At 38.2% G+C, this 23,922-nt stretch overlaps 1 protein-coding gene across 1 annotated transcript in view; it reads left to right on the top strand.

Annotated features, from left to right (window-relative positions):
- Positions 1–1,066: 1,066 nt before the first annotated feature.
- Positions 1,067–23,922, top strand: part of LOC127448859 (acid-sensing ion channel 4-B-like) — a 50,946-nt gene continuing 28,090 nt past the window's right edge. Inside the window, exon 1 of the mRNA XM_051711724.1 lies at positions 1,067–2,153. Within this exon, the coding sequence (XP_051567684.1) occupies positions 1,560–2,153 (594 nt within the window). The 5' untranslated portion in view covers positions 1,067–1,559. The remainder of the gene's footprint in view (positions 2,154–23,922) is intronic.

Genomic DNA, 23,922 nt, shown 5'->3' with positions numbered 1-23,922 from the left:
CAATTTGGCGACAGTTTACAAAAACGTTTCAATTTGGAGTACAATGACCTGAATAAAACCTACCCTGAGCAATATTCACTCAAGTGAAAAGTGTGACTAGCCCCGATCTCCCATTTTTGGAATATTCCCCTTTTTATTTAATGTCAGCATGCACTTGAACTGGCATGGACTCCACAAGTTTGAGCAATGTTCTCCCAGAATGATTTCAGAATGTTCTATAGAGCATCTCGTATGCTTCAATGGAAGCAAGGAAACTATTACTGTAATATTGTCACAAATGTACTTATTTAATTAATTACCTAGAAAAAGTGTAGACTCTTAAACAATTGTTTTTCATTTTATGTAATAAAATTTGTAAAATATTCAGATAATTTTCAGGTTAAAAGGAAAATCAAAATCCCAGATTTTCATTTTGGTCTCAGACCTTCAAACACCACAGTATAAATCTTTCCATACATAGTCACCTGCATTCTTTAACACCTGCAGGGCAAAAGAGAGATGAAAAGGAAAAAGAAAGAGAGAGAAAGGAAAAGAGAGAGCGAGGTAGAGAGAGAGAGAGAGAGAGAGAGAGAGAAAGAGAGAGAGAGAGCTTGTGACAGTGGTGGAGACAGTGAGCGACCGCTGTAAGTGCATGTAACAACCTGCTGCTGTGAGAGAAATAAAAGCTCTGGTTTGGGTTGGAGGAGGGGCTCTTCTCCACTGAGGGGGAAATAAACCCTGCCTTCTCCTCTCGTGTAATATTAAATATTTTTCCTTCCACTTCTCTCTCCTCCCTTCCTCTCTCTTGTAAGGCATGCACTGTAGAGAGGGCAGCATCCTTACTCCCTATCTTTCATATAAACTCTCTCTCTCTCTCTCTTTCTCTCTCTCTCTTTCTCTGTCTCTCTCACTCTCTTTCCCTGAGTGTGTGAGAGGAGTTTGAGCAGCAGCTACGTCAGCTGGCAGTGAGCAGCTGAGGAGAGCTGTGGAACTCACATGTGTTTCTGTCTCTCTCAGCACAGCACATGCTTCTACTCTCTCTGGACTCTCTGGCACATCCTGGGGCACCAACATGCTGAACGAAGCACCTCCTTCCTCTCCTCTCAACATCTGCACTCTGCATCTCCAACAGCAGCATTAGACCACAGCTCAGACCAACGGGAAAAGAAGAAGAGAGTGGATTCAAAGGATAGACAAGAAGAAAAGATAGATGAGAAAGAGCACCTGAGGAAAAAGTACTGTGTGGAGATAGGACAGACAGAGTGCTGGGAAAGAGTAGAAAAAGTGTGTAAAGAAATAGTATTAAAAGAATGAAATAGAAATGAGATGAGGAAACTGATACCAGTTGAAACTGATAAAAGCAAAATTTCTTATAAATAGGACAGTACACAGCTTGGTCTGAGAGAGAAAATCAAAGAGAAGAACAGGTTTAAGAAGTGCTCTATCAAAATGTTTTAACAGCTCCAGTGTGATATAACAGCTGGTGGAAAGGAAAAGAGCGAAGCCTCAGAAAGAGATCAGCAAGAGAGACCAGAGCAGTCTGTAAAGGGCTCTACACACACACAGCCCTGGCCACCCACATGCCCATCGAATTTGTCTGCAAAATCAAGTTTGCTGAGGGTGACGAAGACAACGTGGCCCCAACGGAAGCAGACCGGACAGGCGTGCTAGATGACAGCCTTCAGCGGCAAAGAGGGGGCATGGCTGATCTGGCATCCTTCGCAAGCTCCTCCTCATTACATGGTCTGGCTCGGGTGTTGGGGACCTCGGGTTCAGGGCGCATGGGTTTGAGACAGACCCTCTGGGCACTGGCCCTGTTGGCATCTCTCAGTCTCTTCCTGTACCAAGCAACATGGAGCACGGCAACCTATCTAGAGCACCACCATCTGACGACAGTGAGGGAAGAGACCCGCCGTGAGCTCACCTTCCCAGCCGTCACGCTCTGTAATGTCAACCGATTCCGCTTCTCTGCCCTCACTGATGCGGACATCTACCACTTGGCTAACCTCACCGGCCTGCCACCCAAGAGCCGTAAAGGACACCGGCCAAGTGAGCTCCAGTACCCACCCCCTGACATGCTAGACATTTTCCAGCGGACTGGCCACCAGCTGGAGGATATGCTGAAAAGCTGCAACTTCAGCGGGCAGAACTGCTCAACCGAAGACTTCAGCGTGGTGAGTAGCACAGGCTGCGGTTGGTTGTCAAGGGTTTTGGTCAGCTTTGATTGGCTACAAAACACAAGGCAACTCCTACCAAAGAAAGATATGATTGTGTATTTGCTGCTTGGAAAATTTTTCTATTTGCATTGCTCTCTTTGTTTGATGACTCTAAGCACAATACCTCCAGTATGAAACTTAATGAGAGACAGATAAAAGCTTAAAGGTTTTTGTGGAAAGAGGAAATGAAGCCTTATCTATCTGTGTCATAGACAGTGTTGGGAGGGTTACTTTTGCAATGTATTCCACTACAGATTACAGAATAAATGCTGTAAAATGTAATTTATAATGTATTCTGTTATATTACTTAAGGTCAGTAACGTATTCTAAATACTTTGGATTACTTCTTCAGCACTGGTAGATTTTTTCACTTGTTTTGACTATAAAAACTCAGTACAGTAAGACAAAATACACATGTTAAAAATACATTCTCTGAAAAACCGAAATATCTTATGCAGTGTTGTTTCTAAAACAAGATAAATCAAACTGATCTTGTTTTAAGGATTTTTAGATATTTTCACAGGAAATCAATACAAAAATTATTATCAAGAATATGATTTTTGCCCTAATATCAAAGATCTTACTAGAAAAAAGAAATTATGATCTAACGTGAATTTTCTTGATAACAAAATATGATCGTGTCTGGTAACGTGCATGTAAAATGGCTAGAAATAGCATTTTAGCTTAGCGTAAAGCTGACAATTTACACAAGGTTTATTTCTATTTCTTCTGCTCCAAACTTACTTCAAACTTACTTCTATGTCTGCTTGTATGAATGTAACACATCATAAGAAAGTGTTTCACCGCTGTTCAAATGCACTTTGGATCGCATCATTTATATGTATAGATTTTTCCATCTGAAAGGACTAAATATTAAATGAAACAAATGACAATAAAATGCAAAGTAATCTCTGCAGTAATCCCAATTCCCAATGTGCGTTTAAGTACTTGTGGTCGCATAGTGATTCGCCTCAGTCCGGGTGGCGGAGGACAAATCCCAGTTGCCTCTGTGTCTGAGATCATCAACCTGCACATCTTATCATGTGGTTTGTTGAGCGCATCACCACAGAGACATAGCGTGTGTGGAGGCTTCACGCCACCCACCACAGCAACCACACTCAACTCACCACATGCCCCACTGAGAATGAACCACATTATAGCGGCCACAAGGAGTTTACCCCATGTGACTCTACCCTCCCTAGCAACCTGGCCAATTTGGTTGCTTAGGAGACCTGGCTGGAGTCACTCAGCACGCCCTGGGATTTGAACTAGCAAACTAGCAAACTCCAGGGGTGGTAGCCAGCGTATTTTACTACTGAGCTACCCAGTACAGTTACTTATATTTTGTATTTTAAATGCGTAATCCCGTTACATGTATTCCGTTACTCCCCAACCCTGGTCATAGATGCCATAAAGAGGTAACAGACAACTGAACATGCAGTTTTTTTGCCATCTCAATTTGAGCATTCTCTCAGACCTGCCATATTTCTCTCCATCCCGTTCTCTTCCTGTGACATCATAGTCTATTCCATCTGATGCTGAGTCTTATTTTTGCCAGGGAATGGATGAAAAATTCAGGAGATGGACAAGCAACATGATTCCTGCATTAGCCCAATCAGCCTTAAAGAGACACATTCTCAACTCTCCAAAGAAAGTTTCCCCTCCTACCTTAGACATTTTTTGGCTCATCAGGATGGTGTAATGCTTGTTATTGTTGTAATTTCAGTCAGTAATTTCCTCTTAGGGCTCCTTCTAGTAGTCTAAAGAGAGTTAGATAAGAAAGATGTTCTGTGACAGACCTTATGAAACTCTTATCAAGGATATCAGTTCTTTCTCGGGTTTGAGCCCACACCATATAACTGATATACTCCTTTTATATTCTCAGTTCCCTTCTTCACTCTTTTTAGTCTCATGTCTTATCCTAATTACAAAAATGTTTACTAGTGTCGATTTTGCCCCATGGTCTATGAATTATGAATTTCCACTGCTTTCATAAGGTGGTCTGTGGTGTGTCTGTGCTCTCTTTTGGCATATGGTTTTGTGCAAATTACTGCAGTTTTGTGCATACTGCTGACATTTTGTTTGGCAGTGATTGACATTGTAACTTGCCCCTACGAAACAAGCATTTTCCTGTTAGCATTCAGCAGAGCTAAAGTAAACTCACTGCCAAAGAAATACAACCAACTCCAGATCTGTTTCAGATTAGTCTGCCTTTAGTGAACATGTACAAATAGTTATCTAAAACAACTGGAATTTTAATTTTTTAACAGCCATGATACAACGACAACAAAAGAAAAAAAATCTGATGGTAAATTTTCTACAGAGGTAAAAGTCAAAATGTTGTATGCTTGTACTCAGCAGACCATTTGTATCTCATTAATTTTATTTATGTTTATTATTACATCTAAGTAATAATTTGACATCTAAGATGGAGCAGCAGATGGCCACCTCGGTATGGAGCTCTCCAGTTCTTTTGCTGTTTTTGTTTGTTTGTCCTGTGTTTAGTAATTTATTTCCGATCAGTTTTACCAGAGACGAGCTGCTGAATATTCGGCAGAACACAGCAGACAATCTTTTGCCGGTTTTTGATTATTCAGACGTTCTGTTGGATATTTTAATCGGAGGAGCTGCGGTGTTGTACAAGGGCGTTAAAAGACTCAAATGTGGGAAGCGAGCCGGCACGCTGGTCAAACTCCGGCAGTGTGGCTTTCGAACCGCGCTGCCAAGCATCCATTTAGCGATTCTCCACTCTCTTCCTAACAAAATGGACAAATTATTTCTCCTCACCCGCAAAAATAAGGACTTGGAAATTCTGCTGCATTGTGCTTCATGGAAACCTGGCTGAGTGAAGCCATCCCGGACAGCGCATTACATCTTGGCTTCCAGCCATTCAGAGCGGATTGCACTGTGGCATTAATGGGGAAAACGAGAGGCGGTGGAACATGTTTTTACGTCAAAGAATGTTGGTGTACAGATGTAACAATGCTGAAGAAGATGTGCTGTCCTAATTTAGAGGCGCTCTTCATAAACTGTAAGCCTTTCTACTTGCCGTGGGAGTTTTCCTTGTGTATTCTTGTGAGTGTTTATATTCCTCCACACGCATGTGTGAATGCAGTGGTGCAACAGCTGGCTGATCAGATCACAGACACAGAGCAACAACACCCAGACTCACTTATTATTGTTCTTGGAGATTTTAACAGGGCAAATCTCACACGTGACCTGCCCAAATACAGACAGCACATTACATGCCCCATCAGAGACAGAAATAAACTGGATCATTGCTACACAACAATAAAAGGTGCATATCGCTTTGTCCCACGTGCAGCATTAGGACTCTCTGATCACTGTCTGGTTCATCTTCTTCCATCCTGCAGGCAGAATTAAAATCAGCTAAACCTGTAGTAAAGACTGTAAAATTGTGGACTAATGAAGCAGAGCTGGAACTACAAGCCTGCTTTGACTGTACTGATTGGAGTGTTTTTGAAGCTGCAGCCAAAGACCTGGATGAGTTCACAGATACTGTGACATCATATATCAGTTTCTGTGAGGACATGGTTTACAGCAAAACTCAGGCAGCTTCGTCAGGCCAAAGAGGATGCTTACAGAATTGGGGATAAAATCTTGTACAATCAGGCTAAATACAGACTGACATATTAGAGTGGCAAAAAGAAGCTATTCTGAAAAGCGGAAAAATCAGTTTTCAGCTAACGACCCTGCATCAGTGTGGAGAGGCCTGAAAGACTTTACCAACTACAAGACACCATCCCCCAACATTGTAGGGAATCAGCTACTGGCTAATGACCTGTATGTCTTTTACTGTGGATTTGAAAAGCCCAGTCTCACACCCCACACCCACTCTGACCTTCACAGCACACAAACATTTACACCTCCTGCCACCACCGTCCTCCCCTCTCCTGCTACTCCACGAGCACTTAAGATTTGTGAAGGTGATGTGTGCCGGGTCTTCCGGAAACAGAAGACAAGAAAAGCACAGGGCCCAAATGGAGTTTCACCCACTTGTCTAAAATCCTGTGCTGACCAGCTGGCCCCCATCTTTACACAGATCTTCAACAGATCACTGGAGCAGTGTGAAGTTCCCTGCTGCTTTAAACACTCCACAATCATCCCTGTCCCAAAGAAACCCAAGATCAAAGGACTTAATGACTACAGACCCATCGCTCTGACGTCTGTGGTCATGAAGTCATTTGAGTGACTGGTGTTGGCCCACCTGAAGGACATCACTGAACCCTTTCTGGATCCCCTTCAATTTGCTTATAGAGCAAACAGGTCTGTGGATGATGCAGTCAATATGGGACTGCTTTACATACTTCAACATCTAGATAGACCAGGGACTTATGCAAGGATACAATTTGTTGACTTCAGTTCGGCTTTTAACACCATCAGCCCCACTCTCCTATGGACTACATTAACCCAGCTCTCTGTTCCCACATATATCTGTCAGTGGATCACCAGCTTTCTGACAGACAGGCAGCAGCTAGTGAGAAATGAGAAATTCACCTCCACATGTACAATCAGCATTGGCTGATTGTACATGTTTTGTACATGACATGGATGTGTGCTCTCCCCACTACTCTTCTCCTTCTACACAAATAACTGCACTGCCAACGACCCCTCTGTTAAGCTCCTGAAGTTCACAGACAACACTACAGTCATCGGCCTCATCCAAGATGATGACGAGTCTGCATATAGAAGGGAGGTTGGACAGTTGGCCATCTGGTGTAGTCAAAGCAACCTGGAGCTCAACACACTTAAAACAGTGGAGATGATAGTGGACTTTAGGAGGAACACCCCAACATTAACCCCGCTCAACATTCTGAACAGCACTGTGGCAGCAGTGCAGTCATTCATGTTCCTGGGCACTACCATCTCACACAACCTGAAGTGGGAGACCCACATTGACTCCATTTTGAAAAGGCCCAGCAGAGGTTGTACTTCCTTCACCAGTTAAGGAAGTTCAACCTGCCACAGGCACTGCTGATACAATTCTTATCAGTAGTCAATGAGTCTGTCCTCTGCATTTCTATAACTGTCTGGTTTGGTTCAGCTACCAAGTCAGACATCAGAAGACTTCAAAGGATAGTTCAGACTGCTCAGAGGATTATTGGCACCCCCCTACCCACCCTGCTAGAACTGTACACATCCAGAGTGATGAAAAGGACTGGTAAAATCACTCTTGACCCCATTCACCCAGCACAATTCCTCTTCGAACTGTTGTCCTCTGGCCGGCGCTACAGAGCACTGAGCACCAAAACAGCCAGGAACAGGAACAGTTTTTTCCCTCAGGCCATCCACCTCATGAACAGTTCAAACTATCCCTAAATACTTTCATTTGGTCAATACAACCATGTGCAATATTCAATCCATCCATTCCTACTTATATCCATATTTCATTTATATACTTTAACATATCCTACCTCTTCTTCAATACATTACTTCACCTGCACATAAATGTATATCTGTATATAAAATATTCTAACAACATTATTGCGCTATTGTATATTTCTCTTTTTTTTATCTGTTATATCGTATTATTTATTTATTTATTTGATGTCACTATATGTATATATGTTTAAATGTATATGTTTGTATGTATGTATGTACTGTATATACATTGCAATCTCTTGCACTGGAAGCTTCTGACACCATGACAAATTCCTTGTAAGCATACTTGGCAATAAAGCTCATTTTGATTCTGATTCTGATACAGTCGAGGGTAAAGCTATTGTTCTTATGTTGGATTTAAACCTTGTATTATGTTGCAAGTCCTAAAGCCTACTGTCCAGTAGCTCTGTTTTATTCACTCCTCATTAATCCTGTTTTTGCTTGCATTTGTCACTTGGTGGACAGTTTTGACACTTATTGGCTTACTATTTCTTAAATGTGTGTAGTTTATCTCTTTTTCTACTCGAATCTATTAACATTACGTTGTTTAACATTACATGCTTTTTGATCACTAGCCACTAGCAGATTTTATCTTTCTGATCTTTTACAAATTTAATTGTGAATTTAATAAGTCAAATTTATTTTAAATATCATTATACAATGGTTAGTTCCAGTCAGTGAAGCTGTTTGGCTAAGCGTTGTTCCATAATCAGTATAACAATACAAGCATGCTTCACTGTTTCTGCTCCACTTGTCTGTGTTTGTGGCGTGAGAGCCGTCAAAGACATTATGAGAAGGGTCATATATGAATGGGAGAAATTGTAATGTTAAATATGGTGGCTATAGGAATGAAAATCCTATTTACACTTGTTTACACTTTAAAAAGCCAATAATATTTTTAACAGAGGCATCACCTTTCAGCAGTGTTGTAGTCAAGACCACCTAAACTGAGACCAAGACCAAGACTTTGAGGGGTTGAGACCATGTCAAGACCAAGACCAAGGCAGGGCAAGACCGAGTCAAGACCAAGACCAGACCAGTGCAAGTCCCACACTGCGTGACACACTTACGGTAAAATGTGGAACATGCAAACCATAGGCACTCCTCAAATGATCTCAAAGATCCACATTCCCATAAAAACACCCACAGAAAACAAATGATGATTCCTCTTCATTCACCACTTTTGTTGCCATATGTGTGTGTGTGTGTGTGTGTGTGTGTCAGTGTACCATGAGAAATGTCTTGATAAAATAATCAAAAGGCATTGCAGAGGTGCATTTTATGTGTGTGAATTTTCCTTTGTTTTCTATGATCAAACAAATACAAACAAACACTAAGGAGCTGAAATCAACTTAACCATCTTTATTTAACACTACTTTTCCAAGTTTTACCATCCACCTAAAACAATAAATTTTTTGTACAAGCATCGCATCTGGTTTTCTTGATGACTCTTCACCTAGAAACCATTATTAAGTACAGAATATATCAAACAATTATTCAGTACATAAGTCTCCACTTTTCTCTGTCTTTTCTTAAACAATATAATATGTTTTTTTGTTGTTTTTAAACCAGCAACAAGCCTTGTATAAATGTGTGCAATTTGCTAACCACATAGCTATGTAAATCCAAAAAATAGAACAAAGAATGCCAAACATAAGAAAAGCAGCCTATTTAAGTGGAGGCGCATTACTTGGTCTCTACTCTCTGCTGTCACATCTCCAGTTCTCTCACCCAAGTGAGGGAGCATTACCACTGCGTGTAGCATTTATGTCGGAGTTAACATTAGCTAACATTGATGTAACTTTATATACAATAGCTGGAAAGCAACTGAATGCCCTATAAAACATTAAATGATCTCCGACTAAAGGCATTCCAATTCCATATGATCGGAAGATGGCGTTAAAGGAAACAAAACTGCAATGCTCCTGTTAGCTTAGCAGGTGTTTGACTGTCACCAAAGATGTCTCCTAGCAACTCAATTTAGAAACAATCTGCAACGCTAGCATTTGTTCTACAGGTGTACGATTATCAAAAGAGGGTATAATTTACCTGCTACTCTGCTATCGTTTGTTAAACAAGCTTTAATATCATGTAATGTAGGAACTTTGACTAATTTATCGATATTATTTAATAAAAGTGAATGTTTATCACTTATTTTGTACATCATTCTGGGTGCCAACAAGATTGTGTGACGTCACGCACCTGCATCTCGGTGAATTCGGAGTTTAAAATTTCTGCACGACTTTCAAAGTTGTAATTATGACTTCAAATGCTGTTCCGTTGCACTTTACCCAGTAGGAAGTTGGGAAAATCTGACTTTCCGAGTTGAATGGAATGCAGCAAGAGGCAGATTGCTAACGTTAGCTAGCTAACCTTTCTTTATGCTTCCTTTCTAAGTGCTGATAAAAGTTTGACGTGGTCCCAGCCGTCTCGGTAAGCACTGCATTACAGAATTTACATACTGCTGTGTGTTTTCTTTTGGACGCTTTTCTGCAGATGAACTCTTTGTGGTTTAGGTCAGTGTTTCCCAACCTTTTTTCTACCACGGCATACTTTTTATGATTAAAAAAATCCCATGGCACACCACTATCCCACATAACCATCGTCGACTGTTTTCCTTTTCAAGAACTTGTCCATGTTTTCTGTCTGTCTTAGTAGCTTGAACTCGTAATGTTTGAAATTCGGCTATGCAAAAAAACACAAGTAACATAGGGACGCTGTATAATGAGGTCACAGATGCCAAGAGTGCTAATTGTATTATGGAAAACCAAAAAATTTGTGCCTTTATCAATTTGTAGATTTGTTCTTTTAAATTAAGTCAAATGATTTTCTTATTTATTGTATTTTCCGGAAATAAAGTCGTACCTGACTATAAGTCGCACCGGGTCAAAATCGTGTTGTTGATAGAGAATAAAAACACATAAGTCTCACTGACAGAGGTTGGATCTGGCAAGGACCCGAGAGCAGCTGCCCGGCCTCCATTCACAGGTTCAGATGTCAAATGTGCTCCATGTAGATTATAGTACCTCAGAATCTACACATCGTATCACATGTTTTTGGACTTCTTTAAAACAGGAGAATTTGCCCTTAGTAATCGTATGTAACAGTTTCTCATATTCTAGCAGAGAAACATGACAAGTAAGCCACATCTGTTCATAACATCTGTAACTCTATGCTGTGCACAAATAAACAGTTTTTAGTCTGTGAGTAAAACAATACACCTGTTGTATTCTATTCATTCATTCGGTTCACTTACTGGATGATTTTACTACAAGTGTGATGATGAAGCATCATTTTATGGGCATGTGAGGAGTTGCGTTTGACAGCGGACTAGAGTTTGTTGGAGCAGTAATGTTATGATGGACAAAATATTTAAACTGGTTGCATAAAATACTTTTTAATGGAAAATATACTGAATTGGCAACATTAAAACTCTTCTACCGTCTATATGCCTTCATTAAAATACCGGGAAAAAACTGTATTTATTTATTTTGAGGACTTTGATCATTTTCCATTGCACACCTGATAATCTTTCACGGCACACTAGAGTGGGCACAGTGGTTGGGAAACCCTGGTTTAGGTAGCCAAATTGTATTACAGAAGATTTGGCTGACATCTCTCAGACAGCCACAATTTCATCTACTGTCTCCCGCATTCAATTTCTTGGAGTGCATGTGAAGGAGGGTGGGGAGGGGCGACAGCCGTTAACAATAACACAAATTTCAAATTAGAAATGAGTCATGTTATTGCTTGCATTTGAAGCAGGACGTTTTACATCAAATCACAGTAATGATGTTAACAAATAAATCAGACAATGCACAGGCGATTTAATGATATCTTGTTGTCTTGACTGGTCTTGAAATAAAATCCTGAGTCCTCTTTGTCTGAAACCAAGACAAGACGGAGTAAAAATGTGGTCGATTCCGAGACAAGGCTGAGAACTTCAAAAAGTAGTCTCAAGACCAAGACCGATCTCGAATATTACAACACTGCCTGTCAGTTTACTTGAGCGTGCATGTGCATTATTTGGGCAATTTTTTTCCCTTTTCATTATTTGAGCTAAAGAAGCACAATTTACGTTACCAATGTTGTCAGATTTCGTTGATTATTTGAAATATGTCATTTAAACGTAATCTTGCCCAACAGTTTGGGAATTGTTGGTAAATAGGAGCTGTACCTGCATGGCTAGAAAATAGTTACCAGGAGGTGTTATAATATGGCTGCCTAGTAACCTGACTTGCCTTTAAGGGACTTAAGAGGGGTGCAGAGTAGATCCTGCAGTGGGGGGTTTTTTTTTTCTCGCAGGTTGAGCGAGTGGATGTGATTTTGCCTGCGGTGAGGAGCTGCTGACATTTTCAAAATGTTCTTTGATATGAACAAAATGTACCCCTGCTTCTGAAGATGTGTAAATCATGCGTAAAATACATCCAAATGTTTTGTTTTTCTTTAGGCAAAGTGAAGTGACTACATTTTGATTGAAGTGAAATAAAACAATTAACTAATGAAAAAAAGAACTAATACTTAAATGAGTGAAAGTAACCTTAATAACTAACATACAGTATATTAGCATTTTTTTTAACATAGGGCCTATACTTAATTGAATTGCATGTTTAATTGATGCTTGCGTTTATTTCTTCAAAGTATAGTTTATTTCCAACTTTGCTTCATAAATGTTGTCAAATGTTTCTAAACAAAAATGTTTGATATGGGGCAAATATATTGTGGGAAGATTCAATTTGTTTAATTTTCTAGAAGAAATGAACACATACCCTCTAATGTCATTGGTTTGACAATTTCTATTAAATTCAGTTTCAGTCAATACAATGAAAAAAAGAAAAAGCCTGTATGTTGTACCTTGCAAATCTTTATTAGTTTACACATTTTTTGTCAAAGACCTATTTCAAGCATTCTGTTAATTTTTCTGAAAATGTTTCCAGTTTCAAAGTGAGTATATCAGTAATATCAGTTATCATTAACATCGAGAATTACCCAAGACATTTTACCAAAAATTAAACTGAGTCAGATAAGGTTAATGGTGGTGTACTTTCTCCTGCCGGCAAGAACTGGTACATTTTTACTGTCAAGTTTCATTCCAAACATATTATTTTCTTGATCTCTTTGACCGTTTGATTCACGAAAGAACCTGTGATGACAGCAAGAACCTGCAATTATTAATTTGCTGCCAATCATCACTTTCTTTGAGACCACAGCAAAAAAAATTTATATAATAAGCAGTTGTGATTGGCTATTTAGTTGTACATTACTGTATTGTTTTGTATTATTGTATAAATGTTTATTTTTTAAGGGGGGAATGTTTCATAATTTGAATATTGAATATTGAATATTGTTTCCAAATTTTAATCACCCCTTCACTGAAGGGTTGGAAGGGGCTGAATGCACACTAGCAGAAAGGCATTTTATGTCAAAATGGATTTTTAGTGCTAAAAAATGGACACAAGCCATACAAATCAACATATCTTTAATCTATTTATTCTCAATGTTCCACTGAGCACAAGTACTTTTGCTTGTGTTATTTGGTAGCAAGTAAGCAGGACATCCTCAAGCACAACCGTATTAAAAGTTTTGTTTTCCAATTTTTGTGTGTGAAATAGACAGCACATTGTCCCTAAATCCATTTGTTTTGTTTTTTTTACCCAACTTGGAATGCTCAGTTCCCAATGCACTTTTAAGTCCTCATGGTCATGTAGTGATTCGCCTTAATCCGGGTGGCAGAGAACAAATCCCAGCTGCCTCCACATCTGAGACCATCAACCCACGCATCTTATCGCATGGCTTGTTGAGCATGTTGCCACAGAGACGTAGGGTGTGTGGAGGCTTCACACCATCCACTGCAGCATCCATGCTCAACTCACCACACACCCCACCGAGAACAAACCACATTATAGCAACTACAAGGAGGTTACCCCATGTGACTCCACCCTCCCTGGGAACCAGGCCAATTTGGTTGCTTAGGAGACCTGGCTGGAGTCACTCAGCACACCCTGGGATTCGAACTAGAGACTCCAGGAGTGGTAGCCAGCATCTTTTACCACTGAGCTACCCAGGCCGCTACAACCATTTGCTAAGATTGCTGTGCCATTATCTGAGTGAGCTTCCACTTTGCTGCACCATGCCTCTCATCTATTTAAAATTTGACTGCCCATCATGTAAAAACATGTGTGTATGTGTGTGTGTGTTATTATTATTATTTTTTTTTTTGGCTTACTGTCTCTAAGGTTTCCCGAATGCTGTGTTATCACCCAAGAATATGCTCGGTGTGAAGATATTTGTAAATAATCACAGTGAAGAATCTTTACTGTTTTGGTCAATTAAGCATGGCAATTTCTTCCAATATACTTTATTTTGTTCTCTGAAGAATCACTGCAGTCCTTGCTTTCTTCCTTTCCTTTTTGACTGCAGTTATTATCAGCTTCTGAAAGGTATTCATCTCGATTGTAAATCAAAATATGAATATATGAATAAAAGCAATTCACATTGTGCCAATAAAGCATTAAATTAGAGCATTCTTAAATGTGAATCTAGTCAGAAATTACAAAAAGAAAAAAAAAAACTTTTGTAAGGGTTTTTGTTAAGGTTTTTAGTTTTTATTTAGTTTTAATACTATACAGTAATTTACAGGCAAAGTATCCGGTGCTGACTAAATGTTCATGTTCCTTGATACTCATTGAATCATCCAAAACCTTTTCAGATCAATATTCAGAAAAGTTTCTAGATATGGACGTCTATCTACATGCATAAACACTCAGTTACTTGGAAGTTTATCCATCTCCTGTCTTCAGTGACCATAATACTGTTCTTTTTATATGGTTCTCTCACAGAAATTGACAAGTCTAGTTGTCCATCTTATAGTATAAAGCAATTAGAGAGCTTTTAAATTATTATTTTGTTCCAGCACCAAAATAGGTTACCATGGTAAGGTTTATGACCACGAGCTGAGCAATAAGAGAGTTTGTGCAGTGTTTATCATTCTTTCAGCAATCCTTCTGGCACTGCTAAAGCATAATCATGATGTCTGTTCAAAGAACGGCTAATAACTGTTCACTGTCAGTCAAAACATTTTAAAAAGCTGGCATGGATCAAACTGTGAATTCAGTGACTGTATGTTGAAAGTTCTGTTGCTGAAATCGGTTTTTGATTACCAAAATTCAAAGCATTGCCCCAATGGTTGAAGCTGAGGGAAAACTGTAATTTGGTAGAATGGGTTCGATATCAGGATACATGAATATTCTGAAGCAACATGATGATTTCCTGTGTGATTATGTTGGATTTGAGAATGTTCCAGAGAGCATCTTGTCTGAAACAAGGACATTTTTAGTAACTTAAGTCACTTTTAATACATTTCTGTGTATTTCCAAGTTTAAATGGAAAAATAACTACAATGTAGTCTTAGTCTTTAGGGTTCTCTTGACCATGAGACTTGAAAATCCATAGTACACCAATAATTGTCACATAGAAGTTGTTTCAGTCTCCTGAAACAGATGTTACTGTGTACTGAAATACTCCAGTATTCATGTCCATCAGGAGCTATGTACATCTCTTTAATTGCCCCTTTTAATTAGTAGAGAGGTGAAAACGTCTGACAGTTTCCCCCTACTACAGATACACTTCACATTTCATGCACTCAACAATAATTGCATGCTTTATAATTACATTAGTAGTCAAACATTATTATATGTAAACCAGTTTGCTTATACAGTGTCACTCAGGAAACAGTTCCCATTTGCATTTCCATTCCATTTCCATTCAAATCAAACTGGTTGAAATATTTGAAGCAGCCCGTGGTTCTGGTGCAGAGACTGCTTTGTCAGAGATAAATGCAATTACTATTTTTGGCATACAAGGAAGTCAGCATTAAACATTGCTGTAAATAATGACCACACACAACGACCTTGGGGGAACAAGAATAAACAAGCCCAGTTGAGGTCAGTGGATCAGTTCTCCCTTTTCCATCCATCCTTTAGCTCAATAATAATTTTGCATGTTTGATTTTCCACTGAAGAATGGCATAGATTAGTAAAACTCATGAGAAACATTCATCAGAGCTTTCTGCTGCTGAGATGGTACAATATATTTTTTTAGATGTTAGTAGATTATACAGATGTTGCACATAATGTGTGTGTGTGTGTGTGTGTGTGTGTGTATATATATATATATATATATATATATATATATATATATATATATATATATATACATACAGTGCTTTCAGAAAGTATTTAGACCCCATCATTTTTTTCAGATTTTGTTATGTTGCAGCCTTATGCTAAAATGCTTTAAATTATTTTTTCCACATCAATCTGCACTTCATACCCGATAATGACAAAGCATAAACCAGATTTTTGATAACTTTGCAAATTTATTAAAAAGAAAAAACTGAAATATCACACTGACATAAGTATTCAGACCAAACTGAGCAATCGGGGGAGAAGGGCCTTGGTAAGAGAGGTGACCAAGAACCCAATGGTCTGAGAGATGGTGTGTGGAGAAACTTGCAGAAGGACAACCATCACTGCAACGCTCCACCGATCTCGGCTTTATGGCAGAGTGGCCAGACGGAAGCCTCTCCTCAGTGCAAGACACATAAAAAAGCACCTGAAGGACTCTCAGACTGTGAGAAACAAGATTCTCTGGTCTGATGAAATGAAGATTGAACTGTTTGGCCTCAATTCCAAGCGTCATGTCTGGAGGAAATCAGGCACCGCTCATCACCTGCGCAATACCATCCCAACGGTGAAGATGGTGGTAGCATCATACTGTGGGGGTGTTTTTCAGCGGCAGGGACTGGGGGACTGGTCAGGGTTGAAGGAAAGCTGAACGCAGCAAAATACAGAGATATCCTTAATGAAAACCTGGTCCAGAGCGCTCAGGACCTCAGAATGGGCCGAAGGTTCACCTTCCAACAGGACAATGACCCTAAGCACACAGCAAAGACAACATAAGAGTGGCTTAGGGACAACTCTGTGAATGTCCTTGAGTGGCTCAGCCAGAGCCCAGACTTGAACCCAATCGAACATCTCTGGAGAGACCTGAAAATGGCTGTCCACTGACGGTCCCCATCCAACATGACAGAGCTTGAGAGGATCTTCAGATAAGAATGGCAAAAAATTCCCAAATCCAGGTGTGCAAAGCTTGTTGCATCATACCCAAAAAGACTTGAGGCTGTAATCACTGCCAAAGGTGCTTCAACTAAGTACTGAGTTAAGGGTCTGAATACTTATGTCATTGTGATATTTCAGTTTTTTCTTTTTAATAAATTTGCAAAGTTATCAAAAATCTGCAATTTGTTTATTTATTTTTTCATAATGATGCTAATATGCTTTGATCCCCGCCTCCGGATCAAACCCTTCTTTGCACTCCCCGCCATTCACCGTGACCAAATCATGGTGATTAAATCAACATCTATATTCATTTTTATCTATTATTTTAAGTAGTATTAAAGGAAATATTAAGAGTGAAAACAGGAAATCGGATGGGAAAAAGAGTGGGACAAAACATGGATTCGAACAGCGGTCGCTAGGACAACACTACACATTTACACTGTATTTACACCCCACGCTACTGCAGCGACACATATTGTCTAGTTTGTTCTATATACCTGTGATTTCACAAGACTATTGGGGTGCAAATAGCTGCACTGTGTGGCAGATGCTATTTACACCAGGGTGCAAATAGTAATTTCGAAAAAATAAAGGGGGATCCGAAGGCCGAACACGCTCTCCTCATAGGTTCTGTGGTGGCCTGTCTTCACTCGACCGGTACCCTCCCAGCTCTGTTCCTGGACCTGTGATGATGCTAGTGTGTGCACATGAGGTGATAGAAGCTGGCTTCACCAAGAGAGGCGTGCTCTAGGTTTTTATACAGTATACAGTTTATAAAATGTAACAAACACTCCATTGTTCATAACTGATACCAGAAGAAACATAAATATTATAATAAAATATAATCATAAGTGATGGGTCACAAAGGGACTTTTAGGAATGCCCAATTGTTGTTTATCACCGAAATTTTAACAATAGTTTACCATAATAGAACATGTATTGTTTTGTTAAATATAATATGCATTTTCATTGTTAACTATAAGGTAAATTGTACTTTCTATTTCTAAAAACATATGTCTTTTTATTATTTTGCCATAAAACTCCATGTATTGTCTTAACATAATGTTTCACTGTACATGGTAAGGTAACTATCAGTTAAGCAATTAACAGTTTTTTACTGTAGCATTTTTACATTCCTTTCTGTTAAAATTACGAAAAAAAAATCTTCACAATATTTGCTATATCATTAGAACTGTTAAACAACATAAAAATACAAAACCCACACACATTAAAATGACACTAAAGACACATTCTCTGCAGGGAGATTTTATTTAGTTCCTCATACATGAACAAACACCTGCAGGCTATCTACCAATAGCCATTACAAACCATTTGCATGCAATGGGCTGTATCTTCAGAAAGAGAGGTTTAAATTTGATAGTGACATGATAACTAAAAACCGATCCAGAGAGATGGAGCAATAAAGGACAATAAAGCACAAATCCATGAGAGGTTAAACACAGGTCAGTTTAGCAAAATGCCTGCAGTATGGCTTTAATAGAAGCATAATTGAGATCACATAGTGGTCATTGTCATTTCATCCCATTGTGAGTACGGTTGTGGAAATATATCATGACAAAAATATACAGAACTATATAATGATTATAGCACTTGAGATTAAGCACTTATATTCACAAAATGTGTGTGTTTTTTTTTTTTTTCATCCCTATATGAGCGTCTCTAATTTAGGGCAACATAAGGCAACAGTATATCCCCACTTATATCGTTGGAATTGCATTATGATGTCTGCTGCATGGTTTTCTTCATTCCTGACAACTTTAAGTATAGTAACAGGATTTAGAGATTACATTCTGGGCTTGCACTTAAATCATTTGCGTGTTTGAAGTTGCTTTAGTATGAATGCAACATTTCTGATAACTCAGCAACATGCAAATTGGGGGGCATCAAGAAGGGGGAAAAGGAAGAGATGGATAGATAGAAAGAAAGGAAGAGTGCGAGAGATGAAGCTGATGAACTCTACTACTGCCTTTAGATGGCTTATAATACTAATCACATCCCTATCAATGGCTGCTTGAGATTAAAGAAAATCACTAGGCTCCTAATACAACCACTTTCAAATGGCATTTAATTAATGTCTAATCATGTTCCAATATCTCTAGTGTACAAAGATTTTATTCTGTAAGACAATGTTCAAGACATTCTTTGGCACATTGCATTATAAGAAATATTGACAGAAACGAAAAAGTGTGTGTGTGTGTGTTATGTGATGTATTGACATTCTCTGTGTAAACAGTCTGAATGCACTCACTAACTGCCTGAAAGAACAAATTTTATGCTTCTCCATTCTGATTGCTTGTTTGATGAAGCATGTGCAAACATTTAACCCACACACTAGAAAATACTCTGTAATGACAGATATATCAAAACTTGTTAGATGAATATCACCCAATCACACTTATCTGTTTGTTCTCCAAAGCTATCAACATCAAAAATATCAGAAAAGATATGTAACCACGATGATCAAGGCTCTAAATAGAACTGGCTTAAAATTAATATTGTTAATTGTAGAACATGATTTATTAACATGTAGTAAAACATCCAATCATTTGTCACTTGCATGACAATCACTAAATTCAATCCAATGTTGGGTAAGTTAATATAAAAGTAATCCACTACAAATTACTTCTATAACATTTTAATCAGCTTACTTTACTGATTACTTAATTGAAAAAGTAATCACATTTCTAATTACTTTACTTTTAAAACGCTTCTCAAAAAAGGTTTAGATTTTTTTGTTCAGTGGTTTTAAAATAATGTCTATATTTCTGGAAACACTTTACAATAAGGATCCATTTGTTAACAATATATTTTTTTTTACAGCATTTATTAATCTTTGTTAATGTTAATTAATACAAATACAATTGTTCATTGTTAGTTCATGCTAGTACATATTGTATTAACTAATGTTAACTAATGCAACTTTTGATTTAAAAAATGTATTAGTATATGCTGCAATTAACATGAACTAATATTAATAAATACTTAATAAGTATTTTTCATAGTTCATATTAATTTTTGTTGTTAACTAATGATAACAAATGGAACCTTATTGTAAAGAGTTACCATTAATTGTAAAATCAAAAGTTGTACTTGTTTGCATTAGTTAAAGGGGTCATGAAATGTTGTTATTTTATATATATATATAATTTTATTATCTTCCTGAGGTCCACTGATAATGTCAGTAATATTTCTGCACAAAAACTGTCATAGTTTAGTAATAAATGATCATTTTCCACCCTGTTACTGGCCCTTTGACTGTAACGCTCGATTTTGGCTACAGGGTCTCCTTTAAACTTCACTGTAAACACCCACTGTTCTGATTGGCTAACATCGTGCAGCCCCTCAAATTCAGCTATATTTGAAACTCAATCGGAAGAGAATAAACAAGCTCTCCACAACATTATAAAACTAAATTTCAGGGTTTACACACAAAGCACATCTAACACATTGCATCCGAATATTTTAAACTTCACTCAAGCACATCAGCACCATAACTATCAAACAGTCATGACATTTGAAATATTGATGAATTAAATGGTTTACTCACGGTTTCGCTGTCAAGTCTAAGTGTTTTAACTGCCCCATTCTTCAATAGCAGTTCCTTTGCAAAGCTTGAATCGTATTATGACTGGTTCACAAGCAGTCCACGCTGATATTAGCCGCACAAACACAGTCCATAGCATGGTGACGCACATACATAGATGCACTGAGGCGCAGATCGCCAGAAACGCATCCAAACATTCAAAGACGTCCAGCTAGTGCTTATTTACATGCACCAACAATTAAAAATAGCGCAAATGGATGCAAGAACAGAAAGACGCAGAGCAGCTGAATGAAGCCGAATGGATTCTCTTTTTCTGAGTTGTAATTGACACTGCGTCTTTTAAAAGTGGCGTGATAAACATGACAATGGTCAAAGATGTCTGTCTTGTGCATGTTATATGCACAAAAAACTTCAAAATAGTCCAGATGGGTCTCATTTGGTGTTCAAGAACACTTGGTCACACTATGCCTGTCTCTCTCCCTCTCTGTTTACGATACAAACTGAACACCAGTGGGCGAGGTCAAGGGTGTGATGACATGTGTTGTGGGGCGTGTAAATACAACTGAGCAATGTCTCATGAGGTCACGAACACACGGTTTCAAAATGAGATGTTTCAGCAGGGTGGAACTAAAAATGATTTTTTTAGACTGGGGAGGAAGTTTTGAGTTCTGAAATTTACAGTATGTTTTTAGTTGCCTCTTATATGTCTAAATATCAAGGACAGTTTTATTTTCCATTTACTGACCCCTTTAATGCACTATGAACAAATATCAACTAACAATGAACAATTGTAATTTTATGAACTAACATTAACTAATATTAATAAATGCTGTAAAAAAAATTTTTTTTTTTAAAAAAACGTATTGTTTTGTTTGTTTCTTAAGCTCTTGTTTATTGTTTATTATGTTTGTGAAGTGTGCCTTGTTTTGTCTGTAATTGTGCACTGCAGACCTGGTAAATCAGCATTTCGTTCCACTATATACTCGTATAATGGCTGGAATGACAAGAAAACTTGACACTTGAAACTTGTTCATTCATGATACCTAATGTGTTAACTAATGGAACCTTATTGTAAAGTGTTACCATATTTCCTCCTTGTTCATTGTTGCATGCAAGTCACACACTCGGCACCACACGTTTCTCCCTCATAATGACTCATTAGTGGGCGTACACCCTTCAGCTGTCACAACATAAAACAGATGTGCACATGAACATGTAATTGTTAAAGGTCGGACAAGAAGGAGGCAGGAACCGGACAAACCATCAAAGTAATATTTAATGAAAACTTAAACAAATACACACAAACATCAACACACATATGGCAGCTGCATGTGGCTCTCTCTCTCCCGAATCGGTGCATCCGGCTCGTCTTTATCACTCTCCTCGGCTGATTAGCCCGAATGGGCCACCCTCCTCCTCACTACAGAACGTAATTCATGTTTTAAATTCTACATAATACTATTTTAGAAATGTGTAACCCAAACAATGTACTTAAAAGTAATTAACGTAATTTTAAGTCAGTAAATGTAATCTGATTTAAAACGTAACGTTACACTACTTTTTCACTTTAATTAGATTACATTCACTAATTACTTTTTAATCAGATTACACCCAACACTGCTCCAATCACGTAAGGCTTAAACTACAAACTGATTGGAATTCTGTTTTTGTGACTGTACAGACCCCTTTTTACTAAATTATTTTTGCTCCATATTTCTTTAGTGTGATAAGCCTGACTGTGCCGGTGTGTTTGTGACTGAGAGTAATTAATCGACTAAGTGTTATGGCAAGATTGCTTTAATATCACATTTCTCTGGAAAATGTTTACTCGTCTTTTACTCTCTCTCTCTCTGTGTTTCCGAGGCTTCACTTTCTCTTTTTCATGCTCCTGTCTTTCTGCTGTTTTTCTATGCCTATTTTGCAATCTTTTTCCTCTCTAAGATAGCAGTGTAAATAACCCATTATATCACCGATGTGGTAGTTTGGGTGCTGTGGCACGCTGACATCCTCTGTCACCCAAATGGCTGTAACCAACCACAGTTGTCATAATTACACAGAAATGACCTGTCACCAAGCAGACTTATTATGTACGACACAAACACAAAAGATTTCACACTGTCACTGGATGCTTTGATCTGCTGCCTGATATGTTGTTGAAAGCGTTCTTGTTCAGACAGGTTTTAAATTGCTGAAGGAAATCATTTTCAGATCAGAACAAATTCAGGGAGTTTTAATGTTTGGAATTCTGAAAAAGACATTGGGTCTCAGAGCTCTCTTTTAAGTTATTTTCTATATATAGGAGAGACTGGGAAGTGTTGTAAATTAAAAAAAATTTTTTTATGTCTGTAACTCTCTCTCTCTTTCTCTCTCTCTCTCTCTCTCTTTCTGTGTGTGTGAGTGTGTATGTGTGTGTTTTGTCCTATGTGATATGTGTTAATGCTCAAACTTAGATATAATATTCTCATTTTTATCTGCTACAGATTAGTTAAGAAATCTATACGTATCCCTAAACTTGTAAATTAGTACAAAGAGTACTAACCCTACTACTAGGGTGGATTGTAACACCAATCAAAAACATTTTAATCAGTTTGGATTTTATAGTGGTAATCAAATTAATTTTTGCAATTATTGTAGGCCCAGTAAAAGTACTTACAACCCTCCCCATCTGGTCAGCCACGACATTACCTATTTTTATTTATTTATTTATTTATTTATTTTTATGAAAATGTATATACAATGTTTGTGTGGATTTATCTAGTTAACCAAAAGATCCTGCTCATTCAGATGATTTCATATTTACATGAATGCAAATAAAATTATAAACCAGATGTGAAATTTTACTTTGTACTTTTTGTCCTGTAAATACTTTATATTTTTACACAGAGACTTACAACTTCTACAGTCAGCTCAGCTAGACTGATCACACTGTTAATTTGTTGACAGGAGGCCGAAAATTCTGCTGCTGAAATCGATCTGTGCTTACCGAAATTTCAATCACTGCCCCCAGTGGCTGAAGCTGGAAGTGTTGTTGAGTTGAAATGTACACAGGGTGGCGCAAAAAGCGAGTTGTATTTTTAGTTGTAAAAGATGTAATTCAGGCAACAGGAATGCATATATTATTACCCCGATACCAAAACCCCAACCCTAAACCTAACCCTCAGTGAAGTAAAAATATAATTTTAGAGTGAAATTCAAACCTCCGCATTATGTGCACCATTGTTTACGTGAATGTGATTACTTACTGGTTTTCATGGGACCAGAACCCGTGTCTCAGAGATTGCTCACGCAATGTGCTAGCAGTAGTGCTGAAGGGAACAATGAAGTTTGAATTGATGCTAAAATGTCTGATAGGAGATGGCACTTGTCAGTAAATCAGCAAATTATTATCAATTTTAGAGTACATGAACATTTGGGAAAAGCAATGATATGATTTCACCCCTGTAGCTGGATTCTGATTGGTAAAACTTGGTATTATAACTCTGCTCGTGTTGCAAAGCTCTCTGGTGTCCCCATAAAACTGTAAATGTGGAACTTTTATGCTTCTTTGTTTAAAAGCACGGTAGAGCATCTCTTTAATGTCCCTGTTGTGATTCATGTGGTCAGTCCATATTTAATTTCCCCTCCTTTCAATGGCTGTGTC

The sequence above is a fragment of the Myxocyprinus asiaticus genome, chromosome 12 (genome assembly GCF_019703515.2).
Source record: "Myxocyprinus asiaticus isolate MX2 ecotype Aquarium Trade chromosome 12, UBuf_Myxa_2, whole genome shotgun sequence".
NCBI classification, from domain to species: Eukaryota; Metazoa; Chordata; class Actinopteri; order Cypriniformes; family Catostomidae; genus Myxocyprinus; species Myxocyprinus asiaticus.
Note: the sequence above shows the minus strand (reverse complement) of the source record. Positions and strands in the feature narration are given on the sequence as shown.